Source organism: Lottia gigantea (assembly GCF_000327385.1).
Source record: "Lottia gigantea unplaced genomic scaffold LOTGIsca_50, whole genome shotgun sequence".
Classification (NCBI taxonomy): domain Eukaryota; kingdom Metazoa; phylum Mollusca; class Gastropoda; family Lottiidae; genus Lottia; species Lottia gigantea.
In genome coordinates this window covers 158316-181817 of record NW_008709716.1, presented here as the reverse complement: position 1 = coordinate 181817, position 23502 = coordinate 158316, and the positions used below count along the sequence as shown (strand labels likewise).

Here is a 23502-nt window from a genome sequence, read left to right as displayed (position 1 = left end):
AACACTATTTAAACAGTGTTAATTTTATACAAAAATGTACTCATTTTGTCCTGAGAACTTCTTGTAAAATCTTTTTGAAAAATGATTTGCAATACTTTTATTACTTTCAGCCTATTGAAAGAATCCAAAATCCTGTTCGCCAAGTTGATCACCATGGCTTGGTTCATCACATGAAACAATCTCAAGGAAACTTCCCAGATCCTCATCTGGTCAGACAGTCTAAAGGTAAGCTGAAAAATCCAGGTATATTTTTCCAGATTTTCACAAGCATTTTTTTCTGATTTTTATGGAAGGCAATCTAATTTTGATGTACTTTGTTATTCACTGAATATTTCTTTTACAGAACCTCCAGAGAGTCCTCGTTTACATACTGATAAAAATTCTTTAAGAGAAAGAGAAATGAATATGTTCATGGCCCAGCAAAGAGCTGCTTTGATGCAGCATCAGGAGGCAGCAGCAGCAGCTGCAGCTCATAAGAATGCTCAATTAACAGATCATGCTCATCGACCACCAGCTTCTTCCCCATCAACTAATTCAATGATCCCCAGAGATCCTATTATGGCACACCATTCACAACAACAGTCTCCATTGAATTTGGCAGAACCAGAACCAAGATCATCTCGTGAGAAATCTTCAAGGAATCCTCCACCAAATGCTTATAATCTTCCAGCTGGCTACCCACAAAATGCTAAACATTTGTCTGCTCCAGGTTCAGTGGAGCCGCGTCCACCACAACCAAAAACATTCCTGCAACCTCCTGGTTTTCATCCTCGTGGATTACCTCAAAATTTGCCTCAGATGTATGGTGTAGATATGAGTTCTTTTCCACCTGGTCCATTTGGTGTTGGTATTCCAGTAGATGCCCATAGTGTTTATCAGAGAGAACTTTACATACAGCCCGGAAGAGATAATGTCTCACTTCATCCGTCACCCTTCCCACCTCAAATTCTGTCACCCCATCCTGGCTATCAATTAGATGCGCATGCCAGAAGCGAAAGGTCTAGTCCTTTGGTACATAGACAAGAACATCCAATTAGCAGACAAGAAATTATACGTTCAAGGGAAGGACCACCAAAATCATCAGAGAATCTGTTCCAGGTTTGTTGTTTTCTTTTTTAATAAGCTTACGTAAAACAGAAATAAACAGTATAAACTGTTGTCAACTGAGACACTTTCATAAAAAAAAGTTTGGATATTACTGGATATAATCATAATTTGGATTATGTGTCTTATTTCAGAGGTTCCCAGTTATGTGGCGTGGTCAATTAGCTCTGAAGAATGATTCCTCATTTGTACAGATGCATTTTGTGTCTGGTAATCAAGGATTGGTGAAATTAACTTTACCTCAAATTTCGCCAATGGATCAAGTACCTCTACGTATTGCTCAGAGAATGAGAATGGAACAGTCACAGCTTGAAGGTGTATCAAAGAGAATGCAGGTATGTATGTTTAACATCTGCCATAATATATTATGTGACTTACTGATAATGTTTGAATGGTTTCATGAACCTTATGTACAGTATAGAAACTATGAATTATGTTTTAATTTACAGATGGATTCTGATTATTGTTTGTTAATTGCTGTGCCTTGTGGACGGGATCCTATGGATATTTCACAACAAACTAAAGGACTAACAGAAGGCTTTATACAATATTTACAACAGAAACAGGCAGCTGGTATCGTTAATATTCCAATGCCAGGATCACAACAGGTACTTTATCATTTTTACAAATTTCTATGGGTTCTCTTATTGGAACCATTTCATCAATTTTTTTATGCAGAATTATTCCAATTATAATTGGTAGAATTTGTCAATAAAATTTCACATGCATATTATTAATAAGCTTAATTCCATGTAGTGCTAATTGTCATTTTTAAAGGTTTTGCAATATAGTATTATTAATGCTTATTTTCTATCTTTCAGCCTGCATATGTTGTTCATATTTTTCCACCATGTGAATTTTCACATGAAGCAGTATTAAGAGCCAACCCCCCATTATTTGACCAAATAAGAGATTCACCACATGTAGTTATTATCATAGTACATTGTGATGCTTCTCATCCTTAATGTGACATTATGAATATAACCTGAAACTTAACTTTAGATGTTAAAGAACCTGAATATTCTTGGTTTAAACAGACTATCGTGACCTGAATTGACTATTACACTGGATTAGAGTAACACAAGTTTTTGGATATATATTTGTTTAGCAAACAGTGCTAAATAGTGGTTTGGATTAATTAGCCACTTTTAAATGTGTGAAAAATGACACTTCTATATTATACAGGGTTAAACTAAATATCTTTTTGAAGGAAAATATTTAGTGGTTAACATTTGGAGTACCAAAGATACTGTTTTGGATTGATGTTTGTCTATATTTTATGTGTTTTAGTGTATTTCTGTTATAAATGGATATAAAGGATCATAACTGCTCATTAGTTCTTAGTTCAGACTAATAAAGAATTAGTGAATAGTGTTCATTTCTCCTTACACATCTGGATTTACTAAATACAACTCTTTGGATTAGTTTTACCGGATTTAGTATGAAATTTCTAGATGTGCTTTGGAAAGGAGTATTACATAAAACTAATATAAGGCTATACTTGAAGGCAGCTAATATGAAATACATTAAGCTTTTTGATAGAGTGATTGTGTGTTATGGTAAACTTTAGTATTTTCGTTTATGTGTGAGTGTTTGCTTCATTTACAACATTTTTGTTTATAATTCATATGGAGACTGTTGTCAAATACAGACAACTGTGATCTCAGGAACAGATATAAACAATGGTTCCGACCTTGCCATTTATAAAAAGTTCAACCTAAGCCACCATCTTCTACATCATTAGAACGCTCAATTTGGCTTTGGTATAAGGTGTATATAAGTGTATGACTGTATATAATGTAAAATAGTTAACTGGATTATCAGTGATTCACATAACTTTCACCATTATCAGTGTATAAATATCATACAAACAATTTTAATTTTAATTAGTTACTGCACACTATTATTCTTTCTTATTGATAAACAACTTCTGAATGAAATCTCTAAACTATTCTGATTCTAAAATACAAGACGAAAGCTGAACTAATCTGTTAATAAAGTGTGATAACATGTAAATTACAAATTATTTATTAGTAATACGCTGTAACAGCTAGACTGAATACAGTTTGTTTTTATTTTTTAAAAAAGATGTGTATATTAGATTCGTTGTACAATGTTTTGTACCTAGTTTTTGAAGAAAAGCTAGAAAAGAGAGAATATAGTGTTAATTAATAATAAGATTCATGTAAAATATCATTATTAAATTAATCTTTGTTATTATTCTGCCACCCTTCGTTACAAATTGTTTTTATGTAGAAACAGACAATTATTATCAGAAGTGAAAAAAAAAAGAATCTATTTTTCTAAGTTTTCTGTACTATATTAGTTATTATGTACTTATATTGTTATCAAAGTTATTATTTATGATGACTTTCTTCATTTCATCAGTCTCCAGACTACTATCTTGACTTTCTTGATTCAAAATCACTTTCTTCTTTCTCCTTTATCAGACTTTTCAGATTCAGTTCAATCTTAGACTTCGTTTTTTACATTAAATTTTTTCTTTTGAAATTGACTGCTGTTTTATGTAAAAAATGGTGCTCCTTTAATTTTGAGATAAAACTTCACTTGAAGTTACAGAGCTTGTTAGATAGCACCTTGTTTATTTACATTTTAAGACAATGAATTGATTATTATACACTTTTCACTGAGGCAATACATTTTGGTCTTTAAAAACTTTTCACCTTGGGTTATTTATTTGGAAAAAATTATAAATTTTTGTCATCTCAATGAATTTTTTATATCGTTGACCAGTTTGGTTTCTATTTTATCTTTAACATCTTTTTAGAACACATTTTGCTATTAGCTTATCTATTTTTCTCTTACTTCCACAATTTCCTTACTAAACAAGCTTAATTTTAAGATCCTGTTTTTAAATCTCAGCCTTAGAGATACAGTTTAAAACAAATTTGGTTTTTCAGCCACAGAAACAAATTTAGCAGTATATTGGTAATAAACATACTCCTTAAGAAAGAAAATGATCCTCAAAATACTTGCATAATTAAATATTTTGAAATAAGTTATCTTTGAAAACCAGGCTTTGAGATTGAAAAATATTTTAAGAATGAAATTTAAAAACAGCATCTGGTTGTTAGATGTCAGGCAGCATCTATTGACCATTATTATTAGCAGACGTGATTGTATGAGCTAGTGAGAAAGATGAAGTATATTTTCTGAATAAATGAGAATGAATGAAAGAAGTTGTAAATATAATCTGTGGTATTTGCTGTGACAGATGAAAAATGTCATATTGTAATGAATAAATGTAAAGAAAATCATAAAAATTTACTACTGTGTTATTTATAATATTTACCAATTAAACAATATTAGCTGTATGGACTGCTAAATGCAGAGTTGACAAACCCAGTTGCAGAGGGTGAGCATACTTTGCTACAGTTCACATTTTAGTTCAAACTTCCAAAGGTATAAAAGAATGTTTGTTCTCTAAATTCAAACAGATATCATATATGGTGTTGCCTGTTCCAACCTCTGATAAATATTTTGACAGTTATCAGTTGTAGTAGAATCAGAAAAACTAGGACCTGTTTTAGGAGGATTGTCTAAACCTCTTAATATGCGTTTATTCTAACAAAATATTTGTTAGTTAATTCCTTGAACTTTTGACTGCATACACAGATTTGAATATTTCATTAAAAAAAAAAACAAGTGCAGATGTGAGATAAATGGCGGAGGGGTATGATGAACTACAAAAATATCTTTCTGAATATTTCAGGATCCCATTTAAATAAAAAGGATTAAAATCGGCACACCTTTGGAGGTGCAGAAAAATCTCATAAATTAGCAGAATTAAAATAGAGGCAGATGCTCCAGTCTAAGGCACAAGAAGATTCATGTATGAAACTAATATTTTTCTTTTAAATAAGATGAATTTTTGCCTTTGAAAAAAGTAGGATTTAATAAATAGGCATGGGGTTATTATAAACGAAATTATCTTTAAAGTTAACAAAACAATAAAAGTAAATAAGATAATCAATAAAAACACAAAGACATAACTTATAAAAAGTGTAAATGAATAGTTTGAACAAAAAATATAAAACTTTAGGTAAGAGAAAAACAGAGCACAACAAAAAATAAATGCTTTTCAAATGAATGGATGGTTATGACCACTTATAAAGTTATACCCAGCATATATATTTCATTTGATACTGTGAAAAAATGAGACTAAAAAAGGTTGATAACTAACTGTAGCTGTATACAGCAACCCGGCATGCCATTACCGACCTAACAAATTTTCACTATCTTTAATATCGGTACTAAGTGTTCAAAGGAAAAGAATATAAAATTTACTAATCCGATATAATTTTTATTGCTTTTGATGCTTGTGATGGGAACAAGATATATTTAAAGACTCAATATCTAAATTTTAGAACACATTATATAGTTTGTACAAAATTGAATAATATTAAATGCAACTTTCAAAAAGAAATATTGTTCATATTTGTTTCATTGTGAAGTTTTCCTTTAAAATGGAGCAGGTGTGATTAGGTAAGAGTGGTTGTAACAACAACATATAATTAAAGTTACCAAAGCACAGGCCGAGGTGGAAATTCAGCTACATCAACATGATTTTTATAAAGTAATGAAATAAAATTATAAAGTAATACTAATTACAAATTAAATAATTCTAAAATAATAAAGTATATATATATTAATGTGAATGAAGTTCATCGTTTTCTGTTTCTGTAATCAACAGAGTTAAAGTTTAGAGGCAATATTGGATCTGATCTCAGTTGTTTTTAAGCCATTAACAAGAAATTCATGTAGCCTCGGAGAATATGAAATATTTCAGTAATATTGCAATGTCAAAGCTATTCTGACATTATACTGAAGTCAGTCTTACACAATCTTCACAACTATCTTCTTTATATGTGTATTTTAAGGGGAAGAATCTTTTTATATGTGAACAAAACCTAGTTTGAAACTTAACTGACTTAGATTATATTTTCTGTGTCATGCGTAGTGTGAGAAGTTATGTTATGAATAGAATATTTTCTACATTTTCTATATACTTGACAAAACTACTGTAGAGAATAACTTGTAAAGGGCACAGATGTTAATTTCATCATTAAAAATGAATTCAATCAATAATAATGAAATATAAATATACACAATAACAATAATAACTGAATTAACTCATATGACTATTGTATGTCTTTCAAATAGAACCATTGCAGTAAATGTGGAAATCTTTTTAATAATCTTTGATAGTCAGTAAACATTTATAGATAAATTTCAGTCAATTTATATTTCCCCAAATTCAAATATCAAATATAATATCTTCACCATCAAATTGTCTACATCAAAAATAATGATTACATAACAAACTAAAATATCACATTATAAAATGGAAGATACATATTCCTATTTATAATCTCAATACTTGATCCTTCACATTAAAATCTTTCCCAAAAAATATGGTCTACATTCTCCACAGTTAGGAGACAGAACACTAGAGTAGTTTATGTTCCTCTTCAGGTCTATGCTCAGATTCGTAATCCAAATGTACAAAAGCACGTTCTACGTCTGTAAGTTTCTCTAATTTTTGTTGCAAAGCCTCTCCAATATCATGAGCCGTTTTTAATGTCATTTCTTCTGGTAGCACAATATCCACTTCCACCAGAAAATTATTACCAAAATGAAATGCCCGCACAGTATCTATTTGAAGAACAGATTTATGGTGGTTTAAACACATCCAGGTGATTTTACTGAGAAAGTCTGGTTTAGCTGTATGACCTGTTAACAATTTGATTTGTTCTGGAATACAAAATATCAGACATACATAGATAGATACGTTTTTTCTTATTTATTAAAGTTTACCTCTCATGCACTTTGTACTTTCATTGGTTAATCATATATCACTTATTATCATTATCATATTGAAATTTCTTCAGAAAAAGTTTGGAACAGTTTTGGTGGAACTTTTTTTTAGAGGGAAGTGTGTGTCAAATGTTAACTGGCAAATCACTGGCAATCTTTATCATTGCCATATATCAAGACTATCAATATTGTTTTTTCAAACTCTAAATTTCATTGACACAAAATTATCAGTTAAAATTCAATATTACAACAAAAATTTGTAGTTTCCAATAATAATGTAAAGTCATAATACAAATACTGTACCCCAGCCAGTTCTCCACCAGCTTATCAATATATAAATACCAATAATAATAGCTCCACAGGGATCAATAAACTTGACATTAATATTACCAGTAGTAGATACAAACTCTTTAGATCCTTCAATAAATCATATATTTATTATCTATCTATTCTATTATCATCATCTATAAACAACATCCCAACTTACTTTCTGACTACAATGTTTTATAAATTGAATTTTGCCAATCATTTTTGTATGAATTGAAATTTCAATTACAAAATACTTCTGATGCTCTTGGATTGCTTTTAGGTTGATGAAAATGATAACCACTGGAAAAGTTTTTTTAACATGATTTACAGAGTCAGTTGAAGAAATAGGTCATTTTCACCGCAGGTAATTGTGAACAGGATAGCCTTTGGTGAAACATTTGAGATTTCGCCGGTTGACTAACCTTTTATTTCTATTGATTCGAAAACATTCTTAGATAAATGGCATAGTTGAAAATTTTTATTTTGAATATTCATAAAATGAAAATAAAAATTCAATTTAGTGTTAAAGAGTTAGTGCTAATCCTGTCACCATAACGCTAGCATCAGTGTAAAACTTACAATACACCAGCTTAACACTAGTGTCAAACCTAAAGCCATTTGACAGTGTTGTCTGCTAAGCAGCTAAGTGAATCTGTCAAATACAGAAAATGGATGGCAAGAAATGAGTGAAATGGGCAATGAAAAAGTTCTGACCTCTGCATCGTGTAAACCACTAAGGGTTAGTGTTAAAAAGATATAGAAACTCATGCTAAGCCAGTGTTCTGAAACACTGAGTTAGGATTAGTGGAACACTAGAGTACCATAAGGTTAACAATTGTGTTAAATTGTTCCCCAAATACACTGTTATCTCAGTGTCACCCAACACTTTACATCAAGGTCAAATGTTGGGGTTAGTGTTACACTAGTGCTAGTGCTACACTTATGCACTAATCCAACACTAACACTGAGTTCTGACTTCACTTAATGTAGTCAGAGAGTAAGTGTAAAATAATGTTTTACTGAGATGAATCTGCTTTACAGGTATCACTGAGCATGACACTATTCATTCATGCCATTGTAGAATGAAATGAACTAATCCTGTTCAAACACTTCATACACAATAATGATTTTATTGTTTAATTACACTGAAGAGTATTTCAAAGGGACAGGTGGGCCATTTTGGGGGGTTGAGTTTAGTCTAGAATATATGTAAATAGTTTTCATAAGTACTAGAAATGTATGGAAATCATTTAATTCCTTTAAAAATACTTTTACCCACTATGTCTTTTCAATAAATGACAGAGTATCTTAAAGGGATACTACGTCTTAGGATGAACAAAAAATTTCAATTTTGCTCAAATTTGGCCATTAACAGTATATATCCATCAGTGGACTTACCTGGTGTCCTAACTATACATCAAAATCCCTCTATAATCCGATATATCCACAAAATCAAGTAATTAATTATAAAACGCTTAATACATCCATTAAGCGATTTTCAAATCGTGAGTCTAGGAAATCCGGTGTAATTTTCAAGGCGAAGTAACTCTCAAGCGGGGTTTCCCACGTCCTTGACCTCTACTCTTGAATTGACCTCGACATTGTCATATTTTGAAGACGAAATAATGATGCCTCGTAGGAGATTAAGCGACTCCGCGAAAAAGCCATTCATATATAATTTAGAATGATTACTCCACCACTGACACAATTTTCAACGAATATTAATCATTGGCAAAGTTTGTTTGTATACACCGGAAGATGATTGTTTCCTGTTAGCGTTGATTACCCAGACTCTTTTATTTCTCAAACTGAACGGAATCATGGCTTGCTCACTTTCAATTGACAAGTCAAACACAGATAATTCTGGACAGAAATGGATTTGGAGGCTCCAATTTCGACAGTGATCTGTGAAGCTATTTCCCATTAGCTCTGCTAAAAAATTCCAGTTTCTCAGACTAGAGTAGAATTGGTCAAAAAATTAGCCTACCTGTTCCTTTATTGTTATCAAATGATTATAAATGAACATGAATCAAATCTGTATTCAATTTCTTTTTTAGCTTGTGGTCAAAGGGAGATAATTCTACTAAGGGGAGGTAATTCTGCACTTTGTTTAGCATCAGACAACAAACAATGATGTAATTCAACTATTTCAAGAATATTTCTTTCTCATGTAGATATAGATCTGGATCTGGATGTTTGCAATTGGAATATCTTTGTGTCAACACTTTTTTGTCATCTTCATGAAAAAGACAAAAGTTTTTCATCAAGTTTGTGGAAAGAGAATAAATTTGTTTATGAATATACCTTACCTAAATAGCCACATATAATAGCTATAAGATTAGAGAGAGTATCATTACGATGATCTTGTAATAAAACTTTTACAGATGAAATATTTCTTCCTTTTATATAACACAGTATAAATAAACCTAGTTTTACCACTGAAATCAAGAAACAAAAAAATGAAAAGAGCCCACACTTTAATACACACAAATAAAGGTGTACAGTTTCTTGTTCAGAAGCATTAGTAAGTTTCATTCCCAATGACTCAGGACTACTAAAAGTAGTACTATTTCAGTCAGATATTTGTGTTAGATGGTGATGCGAACATAGTCTGATGAAAGCACTGGCCTAGGTCAAAAAGTAAAGATTTATGATAAAACAAGGTACAAGTTTAAGGTTAAGATGATTAGATATGTTAACTAAGGATGTCTCTGTAATACTATCTGTGGTAGTATCATTTCTTTGGCTACAGTCAGACAGACCTGACAAATATAGTTAAATCATACTTAGCCTACTGAAAACATGGTAATCTGAAATTAAGCTTACCGACTGTAGTACTGACTATAATAATAGTAATATTATCAAATGTGGGTATATTGTCCGAAATGTTGACTAATGCCACTATTTTCTGAATAGATTCTATTACTATTTGGAAGGAAGCTAATGACATTATAACCGATAATACAACAATAGCTAATGGTTCCAGACGTGTTCTTCCTGAAATTAAAGTTATTCCACATCTAAACAGTATATTTGCTGTCTGATTTTGCTATAATTCCCAATGTTATACTGTGCCCGGTCAGAATGTCATCATTTATTTACATCCTTCTGAATGCACTCATCTCCCAAACCCTCTAATATGATAAAGGTCATTTTAATTGGTTAAAATTCACTGCCTCATACATAGATATTTTGATAAAGTGAACCACCTTAAATTTGTGAGGGTGCGTGATTTAAGCCATGATGATAAATGGTCTGGACTGTTTTTGAAAAATATTTCCCTTTTGAGAATATGGGTATAAAATAATGTATGTTATAATAACCTCCAGGATATAAATAAATATTTCTTTTTTTCATAGTACTAGATGTCCACCAAATTATTAATCCTGAGAGCAAATCAACTGATGAATCAACTAAACTTGAAATAATAGATAATGAACTAGATAATGCTACTGTTACAGCTTTTCCAAATAACAACAACTAAAAATAAAGAAAATAAAAAATACTATATGCCCAAATGTTTCCAATAATTAACATAATGTTTGAGCCTACTCTTTTGGGGAGAACTATAAATAGTATAGGTCTGTCTCCAGTATATGCATCATTTAGCACAGGGACAGTCAAATTTTAAAAAGAGGTTTGAAAACTTTCTGCATTAAGTAACAAGTGATTGCCTAGCAAGATACGCCGACTTTCCTGATACATTTTCAGTATATCAAGGGCAGTCACCTATCTGTGTCAAATCTTACCAAAATCTAATTTGTGCAAGATATTGTTGATTTAAACAAACACACATTATTTAATAAAATTCTGACATACACTGTTACCTCTAACGCTAACAAATTTTGATGCGTTTTTACTAAGTCTTGGGCAATAACTCAAATTCCGTTGATCGAAAAATTTCAAATTTAATCTTGACTAAGATCTCATCATTATAAATGATCATACCAAATTTCATTTCAATTGAATAAAATCTGTACTCTCTATTGTGTTCACAATCAAATTTTGACGCGTTTTTCATAAGTCAAGAGCAATAACTCAAAAACCATTCATCGAAAGATACGTCCAATTCGAATTTGTCCAAGATTTCATGAATATAAATGATCACACCAAATTTCATTAAAATCAGATAAGAACTGTTGTCTCTATTGCGTTCACAAGCCAATTGTGGACGACCAGACCAATGGATGGACAAGGGCGACGACAATATACGAACACATTATAATGTGGGCGTATAAAAAAGTACTTTTCTATGGAATCAGGTTGAATAGACTAAAAATCAGGATTTGATGATAAGAAATAGTATTACTGTTCTATGGTTTTTGATAGAATTATAAAATCACAGCATGCTAATTGTCCTGAACATCTGATGCCAGTTCAAAGTACCAGATCAAAACTTAGAAGCAGACATGAACAGTACATCGTTGATAGATCTACTCTAGTAATAGGTAGGTATTTTTCATATTTATTGAAATTTATGTAGCATATCCTACCCAGACTTACCAGATTGGCTATAAAAGATACACGAGACAATATCAATGTAATTTGGTCATGTTTATTAGTACCATCATTACCATTACTACCAGGTCCTTGTTGTAACTGTTCATAAACACTGATTAATTCATTCTGGGCTTTATAATATGACCTGGATATAACAACAAATAATATTGGTAGGTATATGAAAGTAAGAGAACAATTCATGCAACACAACAAAAATATGTTTCTAAATCCTGGTGTAAGAGCTTTGAAAGTATTTATGTCAACATATACAATACTTTTAACATCACACAGGCAGGCAAATATGCAACAGTAATAAGAATAAACCTCAGGTGAAAATAAATTCTATAAAAATTCAATTAAAATTTTACTTTTCAACTTTTTATGGCTTTCATAACTCAAAATATTTAAATAAAACTTGAATTGTGTTAAAAGTCTTTTAATGGCAATTAGCATTTTTGAGTAAGAAATATAGACACAGCTTTATGGAACAGCAATCTGCAACATAATTTTCCACACTTGTTTCCCCCAGACGAAACGTTGCATAAAACTTTAACCAGTGATTGTTGTTCCATAAAGCTGTGTCAATATATTGAATTATGTTGTTACTCGAAAGTTTCACGCAATGTCAATGTTCCAGTCTACTTTAAATACTTATTTGACATGTATAATTCTACCTTAATCTCCTTTTTAATCGAGATGAAGAATCCTTCGAATGTCTTTTAGAGCTAAAAACATGAATTGGTATTTGCCATGATAATTCGTTGTCTTAAAAAAAAAAATTAAAACATTTGTAATACTTTTAAGATGTTTTACATACTGCCTCAGAGATTGCTGTAATGTAATTTAAATTATCGAGTATACAATCTAAAAAAATTTTTTTTTGTTCTATTATTTGCCTTAGAAACAAACTAATATTTCATGGCAAAAATATCTGGCGCAATGGAGCCACTTAAAAGTGAGGAGGCAAAATTGTATCTATGGTTCAAAATTAGGCTATATACATATTTCATTTAGCCTAGGCTTTGTTTAAAGTGGGCAGGTTAACCTACTAATAGCTGATGAATATGATACATTTTCCCCATATAGTCATATTACTTGTTTTGCATAAGCAAACACTCTGTTACTCACTTGAACTTCCTTAAAAATACTGAAGGCCAAACAAAATAAAATAAACATACCATTGTCATAAATGTTACTATTTGCTGGTACTATTTCAGTCATTCTAATACCAGATACTGATTCATAACTATTATCACAATTACTAACAGATAAACACCGATTAGACTGGGATCTAGGAGCTAATCCCATTAATGTATGTTCATCTTCAATGTGATTAATTTGAGGTAGTAGTAATGATTTGGTGACAAAATCCTCCATCTATCAAAGAAAAATTTTTTTTTGTCATTGCCAATGGATAAGAAGAGATGCTATGAGGCATACTTCAAATATCATCACTTCTTGATGTCAAACAGTCGGACTTTCAAAATGTCAAAATATCTAGGACTACTTATTCTTGTTTATAACTAGATGTTAAAAATGGTATGATTAATTTACATTTGATAATTACGATAATTGGCAATGTATCTGCTGCAACATTTGAAGAAGAAGGAAAAAAAAATACCTCTGATTTATCGACAACTTCAACAGTGTCTGTTATAATAATATCAGGGGCAGACGCAACAGAATGCTTATCTTCATCTTTTTTATCATTCACCATTCTCACCAATAACTAGATATTCAATCAAAAATAACAGTTCCCTTACATTACAATTTACACTTAAAACTCTCTCAGTAGAACTAAATGCTGAAAAGAAGTTAGACCAAGTGAACAATCTTGATAATAATAGACTCACTAATGATATTGAAAATTTTCCACTCAACTATATAAACTAAAAAGCTTCAACTTCTCACCTTCTTTATGAGCACCACACAGTTTAAGATAGCTTGCCAGGCAAGGTAATATACGCCCACTGGCAGCTTTGATTTTGAATAAAAATATTTAGCAGTACAGTTACAATCACCAGTATGAAATATTCAACCTTCAGTCATACACTTCTTTTGAACTCTTTAGGGCGATACTGAATAATATTGAGTATGAGTTATTGCCCTTGTTTCTGAAAACATGTTCAATTTTTAGCTTGTGAAACTCTAGAAGGCAAATATTCAACCTTCAGCGCATATATATAATAAAACCAAGTTTTGTCAAAATCTGGCCTTAGAGCTAAAATTTGGAAGCATTTTCAAGAACGAGGTCAATAACTCCTATGAAAATTTTTTCGATTTGTATGATTTTCGATAGGGTTCATCCAAGTTTCGTAAAAAAGTGTTTATGAGTTAAAAATTGAATGCGTTTTCAAGAACAAGGGCAATAATTCATATCAAATATTTTTCGATTCTTCTGATTTTCAATAGGGTTCATCCTTGGGTGATTACGAACACAGTTTTGTCAAAATCCGTCAAGAATTGTGTCTTGTAGAGTGTTTACAAGCAATTGTGGACGGACATCAATATACGCTCCCCCATTTCATGTGGGTGTATAAAAATTACACCAATATAATGAATAAATACAATGAAAACACAACAAGATACTCATCTTATATTTTTAACTATAAAAAGTAAATACACATGTATACATTTTACTTAAAGGTCTAAGACCATTCTCACTATTCAGTCACATGAACAAAATTATCTACATTATTCAAACTATTAAAATTTGTCAATAAAACAATAATAATGTGAAATATTTATAAGCCAAATTTTTCAGAAAATGCCCTATTTTACAATTTCTATCAAAATATAAAGAAAAAACACATAGTTAATGATGTTAATTGATTGATTAATCAATTGTGACTGGGCAATATAAAATTTCATTCCATTTTTAAATCTTCACCTTTAACTAGATGTAACACAAAAAAACATTACAAAAACAAGATAGCTAATTAGAACATACAACAAAAATGTTTTTTTTCATTACTTTAACTAATATTTCCAACAGTATACTACTTTGTCATTTATAGTGACAGCTGTCACAAAATTGTTTAATTCGTTCAAGTTACTATCTATTCTATCCACTATCAGTGGACATTAGATAAGACAGTATATAATTTTTTTTTTAGCCATTCTTCATGTCACGTTTAAAAAAAGATCTTTTCTCAAACTGATTACAAACCAAATTTCAGTGTACATTTAGCTCCCACTTCATTAGACGTAACAAAATCAGGACACATTTATAAATTTGTATAGGCCTATATTACAATACTAAATGGTTGGTGGTTCAAATTAGAGTAATAAGCCCATATCAGACCATATTTTTTTTGCATTTTCTTGGATCATGGCTGGTTAAATTAGCTAAATTCTGTTAATTCATTCACCAATAGGGCTGCAATTAGATACACATAACGATACTCGTCCAACGATATGATTTGTTGCAATTCTTTTATAAGGTTAGATAAAAGAAAAGAATTTTACCAATTTTGTCTTTTGTCTTGATCTGGCAAACAAAAACATTTTGATATAAAGAATTTTGAAACAAATTCCCAATTTTTGAATTTTTTTAAGTTATAAAAGATTTGAATACAAATTTTGATGTGATAAATTAAATTTCAAAAATAAAATCATGACACAAATCATTTCTTCTACACAAGAGGATTCTGAATTTATCTGTTATTAATGGTAGTTAATAAATAATCACACTGATATACTGCGATTTTAAAGTTTATCCATCACAATGCTTCGATAAGAAGGAAAGAATCACGTACCATCTATTCATCAGTTAATCATTGCAGTCCTATTTTAAATTTAATCAAGTTGTGATAATGTAAAGAAAAAAGCTAGATATGTGGAATAGTAGTACACTACAGTTTAGTAGAGACTACACTGACCTGGAATAAGCTATATAATTATTGTCTTCTGGTACAGTACTTAAAATGACAATCAAAGTCTACAGAGATAATGTGTAGCTAACCAAGGACCATCGCAAGGCTATTATATTGAAGCTTAAGGATATTCCAGTTCACATAAATAAAAGCAATTGATATAATTCAATGAAGACCTTAATTAATTTCTTCATGTAGCCTATCTTTAGTTATACTAGTCCAACATCATGTATCAACTTCATAATCTGACAACAGGCCTAATGTAGCCTACTAAAGTGAAAATGATAAAGAACCTTTAAGTTTGGCCCATATTTGTTACACTATTTATAAACTCTGTCACTCTCATGGTGATTAAGCAAACCAGGCTCACTGACATAAAAAAAACCAACAAATTAACAATCCTGATTGGGTAGTTATCGCCCTTGGCCTGTCAACATCGGCTACAAAGATTCCTGATACTATAATATTTATGAAACGATAGCTGGTTTTTTTTTCAGTTTATTTAGGTACTGAAAGGGAATTACTAGTTAACAAAGCATTTGGAATTAGCTTTAATCATTACACAAATAGAGAAAAAAATACGATGTAATAATTTCGTGTTATATAAAACTGTTTTTAATGAACCAACCTCCATCTTTTTGATTCTTTGTTTTCCAGACTGTTTTAAAATATGTCTTAACTAACAGTTACGCCTGGATATTCCCGTTGATTTACTAAATACAACACGTGAATCCGTCTGTAAGGCTATTGCATGAGAAAAATATAAAGATGTCGTGGTTGTTTGGAACTAACCAAGGGCAAAATCCATCGATTCCTCCACCTGCAGGTTTCCCACCTACACCACCTGGAGGAGATGAAAAGGGAAATAAAGGCGGCGGTGGTTCTAAAAGTGATGCTTACCGGTTTGACTCAGCCGCCCTTGAAAAAGCCGCACGTGCAGCAAAAGAATTAGAAGCATCAAGTAAGTAGGCCTAGATTAGTAAATGACCAGATTGTGATCTGATTATCATATAAAAAAAAAAATTGTCATACAAAATCGTTGAGCGTCAAGATCATCAGATCAATGTCAAGTGTACCCATCAATGATAAATAATAGGTCTACTCTCTATGTGAAATATTAGAATCAAGTGTTGATCTCCTTTGGACCAATTTTGCAACAGGTCACAAACATACATAAATGAAATTTGTTCAGTTTGTCACGTGATCAAATTCCATTTACCATTCAATGTGCAAAAACAGAATGCAACAGGCAAAGAGAATGTCTAGTTCTTTGGCAATTCTAAACTAATCATGACTTATACTTATCTGCCAAGTAGATGATTAGAATTATTAAGTTTTATTTAGTGGTTAGTATTTTTTCGGTAATTATGTTGGTAAAACTTTTTGAATTTTTTTTGTTTTAGAACATGCCAAAGAAGCATTTGAACTCACTCGCATGCAGGAACAAACTGCACAGATTGAACACCAGCATAAAATCAAGGTACAGTACTGTTAAGATCAAACAATAATATTTATGATTAATCTTTGCAGGAAATATTTTGCTATTTCACTTAATGATGGTTTAAATAAAAACTGATTTATAATGTTTTCATACATTTTTTATTCAAGGAATTGGAAGCACAAATGGAAGCCATGAAACTGGATCAGAAACGTGTTGCTGAAGAAGAACGTCGAAAAACAATGCAAGAAGAAACAAAGCAACATCAACAAAGAGCTCAATATAATGATCAATTGTCAAGAAAGAGATATGATGATCAATTGATACAACAGGTTATAGATATTATATAATAGAATTAGTTTTGTGGTACTGGACTGCTGAGTTGACCTCTAGGTGTTAGTGAGGAACTTTGTTGAAAATCTAGATTATTTCATGCTGCATGTCTAATATCTGATTTTTGTCCAATAAAGTACTGTACAAAACTTACAAGCTACTAGTTCCAAATGGCTATTATTCAAACATGTAATTTGAAAGAATTTTTAATTTCATGTATCTAATAAACATGTAATGAATATTTTTATCAGGCTCGTATGAATGAAGAAAATCTTAAAAAACAAGAAGAATCTGTGAAGAAGCAAGAAGCTATGAGAAGAGGTATGATACAATTAGCTTACACATGGTGACACACTTTATATAGAAAACTAAAACTGGAAGGGTTGAAAGCTCTATTAGAGAGCCATTTTCATCCCATGGTACACTATAACAAGTATTCCATGGAAAAGAGACTCTTTTGTCTGGTATTAAATGAGAAGGTTTATGTAAAAATAATATTCTAGATTATCAATCTATATTATTCTTTTAATAGCACTTTAAGTATGGACATGTGTAAATCAAAATAGTTATTTTAAATACCGGCACCGGTGTTTCTAAATCTAAACCCCCTATGTCTTATGGCTGAACTGATAATACGATAAGCTTATTTCATTCAACTTTTTTGTATTTTTGTTTCAATATCCGGTTGTATTTTTATAAAAAAAGAAAAGCGATGATGAAAATTAAACATTTATTTATATATTTTAGCTTCTCTTGAGCATGAAGCTGAACTGCGTCAAAAGACGGAAATGGCAAGGATTAAAGCAGAAATGGCTGGTAGAGCTAAGATAGATAGAGAAAATCAAGATTTAATCAGAGAACAAATTAGATTAAAGGCAGTAGAAAATAGACAAACAGTATTAGAGTCAATCAAGTAATTATAACTTTCAATATTGGTTACTTGTGATTAGTGTTGAAATTGAATACTGATGTCATTCTCCAAAACTGACAAAAATACTAATTTATGATCACCACCTATTATGAGGTCCCTATTTTGTTTTAAGCATTTAAGCATACCAAGGGGCGGCCTGTACTACTAGCTAACTGTATCTGTTTGTTTACTCATAACATATCACAAACGATGTTACTTTAGATGAAAATAATTGGTTATGAAAAAGATGTGTAATTGAAATATGGAATAATTCATTTACATCAATTAGAATTTAATTTAGGTATTGCAATATGTTTCTTAAATATGATTTTTATAACTTTCAGGACAGTTGGTTCTGTGTTAGGAACTGGCTTTCAAGCTTTTATAAATGATTGGGATAAAGTCTCAGCTACGGTAAAAACTAATACACTTTTTTAAGTTTTATCTATGTTATTTATGTTCATTCAATATATACATGTAGCTTAAAAAGAGGCTCAATCTGATCGAATTATGCAAGCACATCTGTAAATGTCTTACCTAATTATTCTTCTGTATTAAAGTGGCTCAGTAAGTTAGACGCTTGGTTTGGCTTGCTCGCTAATCTGAAGGTCAAGGGTTCAATCCCAGTATAGGTTGAGAAAATACCTTCGGATTTTTCAACCCTGTTTCCCTCGTCAGTGATGAAGGTAAGGGGGGCTGACGAGGAAAAAGCGTTGAGTCATTAGGATGGGACAATAAACCGAGGCTCCCTGTGCTACAGACTGTGCACGTTCTAGATCCATTGACAGTTGGAAATCGAAAAAGAGCCGCTGTTCTGGCAAAATTTCCCCCATTGCACCCTGAATGGCGTGCCCACATGGTGCAGAAAAGTAGGACGTAAAACTCCTTTCATTTTATTTAATTTAATTTCTGTATTTATGGGTATTGCACTCTAAATATTTCAAATATTTCAGTTATTTTTGTTACTTGTCACAATTGAAATGGCAAGGAATCTTACACATCAGATGTTCCCTTCGTTGTAATTCAATTTGTTCTTTATTTAGGCAGCTGGGTTAACTCTAGTAGCTATTGGTGTATACACTGCTAAATATGGTACTGGAGTGACGGCACGCTATATTGAATCTAGATTAGGTAAACCATCATTAGTAAGAGATACCTCGAGATTAACAGTGTTGGAAGCTATCAAACATCCCATTAATGTAAGTATTCTTGTGTAAAGAATATCAGATAAGGGACTGAAAACTATTATATAGTTATTGCCTCCTCAATTTTGATAATCTTTATTGTGTTTTATAGGCCAACAGCTATCCAGGATAAGATAATATAATTGATCTCTTCAAGGAATTTTTAAGTCTAAAATGTAAAATAATAATTTTTTTTTTATAGACAGTGAAACAGTTAAAGTCAAAACCTGAAGATGCTTTACAAGGAATTATATTAAAGGTAGAGTTTATTTAAATTTTTTGTGTACAAAATGATGAAATATATTCAGAAGTCAATTTTCTTTGCTAGTTTTTTTTTGTGGAAAAAGCAATGAATATTTTTTGTGACGTATTTTACAGCCCTCATTAGAAGAAAGGTTACGAGATATTGCTATAGCTACAAAACATACACGAAAAAATAAAGGTTTCTATAGAAATATATTAATGTATGGACCTCCCGGTACTGGAAAAACCATGTTTGCAAAGGTGAGTTAAGTACCTCAAGGGCTACTATTTTCTCTCAATAAATACCAAATCTCTGATTCAAAACCTTAACCCAGATTTTTGTTCTTTAAGTCAGTTTAAGCAAAATTGACTAGTGGTGAGGTGAACAAATTTAGATAACTACTTCTTAAATTCAAACGCAAAGGAGGGTTTTCTTTTAACGACTACTGCTTCTAAACCACTATGACAACATACTTCTGTGAAATTTTAATGTTTTAATGAATTGATGTTTAATTTTTAGAGTTTAGCTCGACATTCTGGTATGGATTATGCTATAATGACTGGTGGAGATATAGCTCCAATGGGTAAAGAAGGAGTCACAGCAATGCACAAAGTGTTTGATTGGGCACAAACAAGTCGAAGAGGGTAGGTTGATTTTAATACCAATTGGTTATATTAACAGGCCTAAAAATTTATGTGAGTCTCTGAACCCCATTTGTGTCAAGACTTCCGTAAACATATAGTCTTGTTGGATTTGTGCAAAATCATTTCTATTTGTGTGTCGATACAGTGTATATTTTCCATCTGAAAACCTTCAAATCTGTGACAACTTGTTTATATTCATTTTTCGAAAATGGCGAAGAAATCTGGGGAATAATTCATGATGCTTTCCCCTGTTTTGTGTTTTATCATTATCAAGTTATATACGATCACTCTCCTAACAAAAAATGTCCTGTACTAAAAACTCCTGATTTTTACTGATTATATTTAGATAATGAAATAAAAAATACAAATATAGAAGGCCTACTGAGAGTGTTGGCTTGTCTTTTGGTCAATGGATTCGGACCATTGTATTTTCATTAAATAAAATATATAGGGGACAAGCAAGAATTTCAAAACAATCTTTCTGAATGCATGTGCCCCAAAAATCCAATATGCTACTGGTGCATACTCAATGAATGGTATTTGTATGGGGGTGAAGGGGGGGGGGGGGGGGGGAATTGTATTTAAATTTTAAGTACAGCATTCAGGGTACTGCCTTTGGGAGAACCCATCAGAATTTCTCCTTGATTTCAACTAAATTTTAGGTTCAGCAAGCAGTAAATACTATCTTAAAGATAATGAAACTTTTTTCGCTGGTCATATTATTATGTTATATTTTCAGTGTACTTTTATTTGTTGATGAAGCAGACGCATTTTTACGCAAGAGAAGCACGGTGAGATAAAAGTAACATGGATATTTCCAGTCAATATTTATTAAAACATACGAAACTTTTCATTTGCGGAAGAAACTTTCACATTTCAGTAAATGGATTCATAAATTATACTCACAAAAAACATGCTGGTATAATCACACCGGACTACCAAGGATGTGTTGATGAAATATTTGATAGAATGTAGATGTAAGTTTATGATGATTTCAGTCAAACTTTGTTTTCCAGGAAATGATTAGTGAAGATATGAGAGCAACATTAAATGCATTTCTCTATAGAACAGGAGAACAATCAAAAAAGTAAGTTTCAAGTATTTAAGGGGGATTGGATTCAAACTTCATAAAAACAGGAATTGTGACAATAATATTTTCTCCAATTGTTTCATAAATCTTTGTAGTTGTTAACATTGTCAACTCAATTTTGGTTCTTCCAGTACTGTTAGTAGAGATCATAGTTCTTTATTTGGTTTATTCTAAAATCTGAGGATTTAGTCTGTCACAGATATTTTCATGTATCTTATAACATGAGCAAGCCAATCTTGTATGGCCTAACATAATTCTTTACTGTTTATCAGTATGTTCTATATATTATGGTTTATTGATTGTATTTGTAGATTTATGTTAGTACTAGCTAGTAATCAACCAGAACAGTTTGATTGGGCTATCAATGATAGATTAGATGAGATGGTAGAGTTTGATGTTCCTAGTTTAGAAGAAAGAGAAAGAATGTGTCGACATTATTTCCATGAATATGTATTAAAACCTGCTTCAGAAAGATCAAGGTTGGTTACTAATGGGAAGGGCTGCCAGATGGCTTTGCTTGTCACCCATGATCTGACTAAATTATTGTGGACAATTTTCTAGGTATTGAATTGAGCTACGACCTAATAGCTTTTATCACTTAAATATTTACCAGCTATAGGGATATGAGGAATTGTTGGATATTCAACCTACCAATATTGGGTACACACTTGAGGCAGAGTTGTCTGGATCATGGATCATGAATGACAAAACAAAAAAACATTTTAATCAGATTGATTCAGTATGAATACTATATAATAAGTTTATAATGTTAAAAATATCTTTTGAATATTTTCCAGATTAAAAGTAGATCAATTTGATTACGGTGTGAAATGTGCAGAAATTGCAAAGAAAACATCAGGGTTGTCTGGTCGGGAAATAGCTAAGTTAGGTGTAGCTTGGCAGGTATGTATTCATGAAAGTTCTCCAGACAGACAATTTAGTATGTAATGTTACAAAGTCCGGATCTGCCCTTGCAATTTGTGAATTAGTTAAAGACAAATTCAAGCCATTATCCTGGTATCTCTAAATAATGAGCTGCTTTGGTTATTTTATTATTCAGTTCCAATAAATTTATCTTTTAGGCTCGAGCTTATGCATCAGAAGATGGGGTTTTGATAGAGAAAATGATTGATTCTGTTGTAGCAGACTCTATCAAACAACATCAAAAGAAAATTTTGTGGCAACAGGAACAAGAAAAATCTCAACCAGAAGCTACTTCGTTTAAATCGGCAAAAAATGCTGCTAGTATTTCCAAATTTGAACCCTCTTCTAATTCTTGAGAGTAATCTAACTCTATTCACATTTTAATCATTAGTGTTATTCATCCAATCAAAAGTGAAAGGCTATACCGTAAGATTGACGGTGAATGTGTCAGATGTGACTAATGAGAAATATTTTATATTATGTTTGTTAATGAATAATGTTGTGTGAAGTAATGGTAGAGTGGTGTTAGCGTGTCATCGCTATCCTAATACTCTGTGCCAAATGAGTTTTTATTAGGAATTTAAATCTGGATTCTTGTATGTGTATGTATTTATCAACTATCAAGGAAGCACTGAATCTTGCATTGTTTCATTTAGCATGTAATAAATTCAAAGATATTAGAAGTAAACCTACCAAGATGTAATGAATTCATAGATTTTAGTAGTACACCTACCAAGATGTATGTAATGAATTCATAGATTTTAGTAGTACACCTACCAAGATGTATGTAATGAATTCATAGATTTTAGTAGCAACTACCAAGATTTAATGAATTCATAGATTTTAGTAGTACCTACCAAGATGTAACGAATTCATAGATTTTAGTAGTACACCTACCAAGATGTAATGAATTCATAGATTTTAGTAGTACACCTAAAAATATGTAATGAAATCATAGATTTTAGTAGTACCTACCAAGATGTATGTAATGAATTCATAGATTTTAGTAGTACCTACCAAGATGTAATGAATTCATAGATTTTAGTAGTACACCTACCAATATGTAATGAAATCATAAATTTTAGTAGTACACCCACCAAGACATATTT

At 31.3% G+C, this 23502-nt stretch overlaps 3 protein-coding genes across 3 annotated transcripts; 2 read left to right on the top strand and 1 right to left on the bottom strand.

Annotated features, from left to right (window-relative positions):
- Nucleotides 1-1229: 1229 nt before the first annotated feature.
- On the top strand, nucleotides 1230-2069 carry LOTGIDRAFT_125421 (hypothetical protein; the record flags this gene model as incomplete). The annotated part of the gene is made up of 3 exons (XM_009062194.1): nucleotides 1230-1439; nucleotides 1554-1712; nucleotides 1926-2069. Coding segments are annotated over 3 exons (513 nt in total), but the record flags the coding sequence as incomplete, so codon positions are not given.
- A 4186-nt stretch (nucleotides 2070-6255) lies between these two features.
- On the bottom strand, nucleotides 6256-13468 carry LOTGIDRAFT_234372 (hypothetical protein; the record flags this gene model as incomplete). The annotated part of the gene is made up of 9 exons (XM_009062193.1): nucleotides 6256-6879; nucleotides 7246-7359; nucleotides 9561-9689; nucleotides 10078-10248; nucleotides 10575-10731; nucleotides 11755-11896; nucleotides 12426-12516; nucleotides 12930-13128; nucleotides 13373-13468. 9 exons carry the CDS (start codon nucleotides 13466-13468, stop codon nucleotides 6575-6577), a joined length of 1404 nt encoding a protein of 467 aa, XP_009060441.1. The 3' UTR covers nucleotides 6256-6574.
- A 2926-nt stretch (nucleotides 13469-16394) lies between these two features.
- LOTGIDRAFT_72085 (hypothetical protein) lies at nucleotides 16395-22674 on the top strand (the record flags this gene model as incomplete). Its single annotated transcript, XM_009062170.1, has 15 exons — nucleotides 16395-16587; nucleotides 17030-17106; nucleotides 17235-17396; nucleotides 17649-17718; nucleotides 18145-18310; nucleotides 18652-18721; nucleotides 19351-19510; nucleotides 19698-19750; nucleotides 19870-19995; nucleotides 20255-20379; nucleotides 21119-21170; nucleotides 21396-21466; nucleotides 21781-21948; nucleotides 22267-22372; nucleotides 22552-22674. Coding segments are annotated over 15 exons (1722 nt in total), but the record flags the coding sequence as incomplete, so codon positions are not given.
- Nucleotides 22675-23502: the final 828 nt, after the last annotated feature.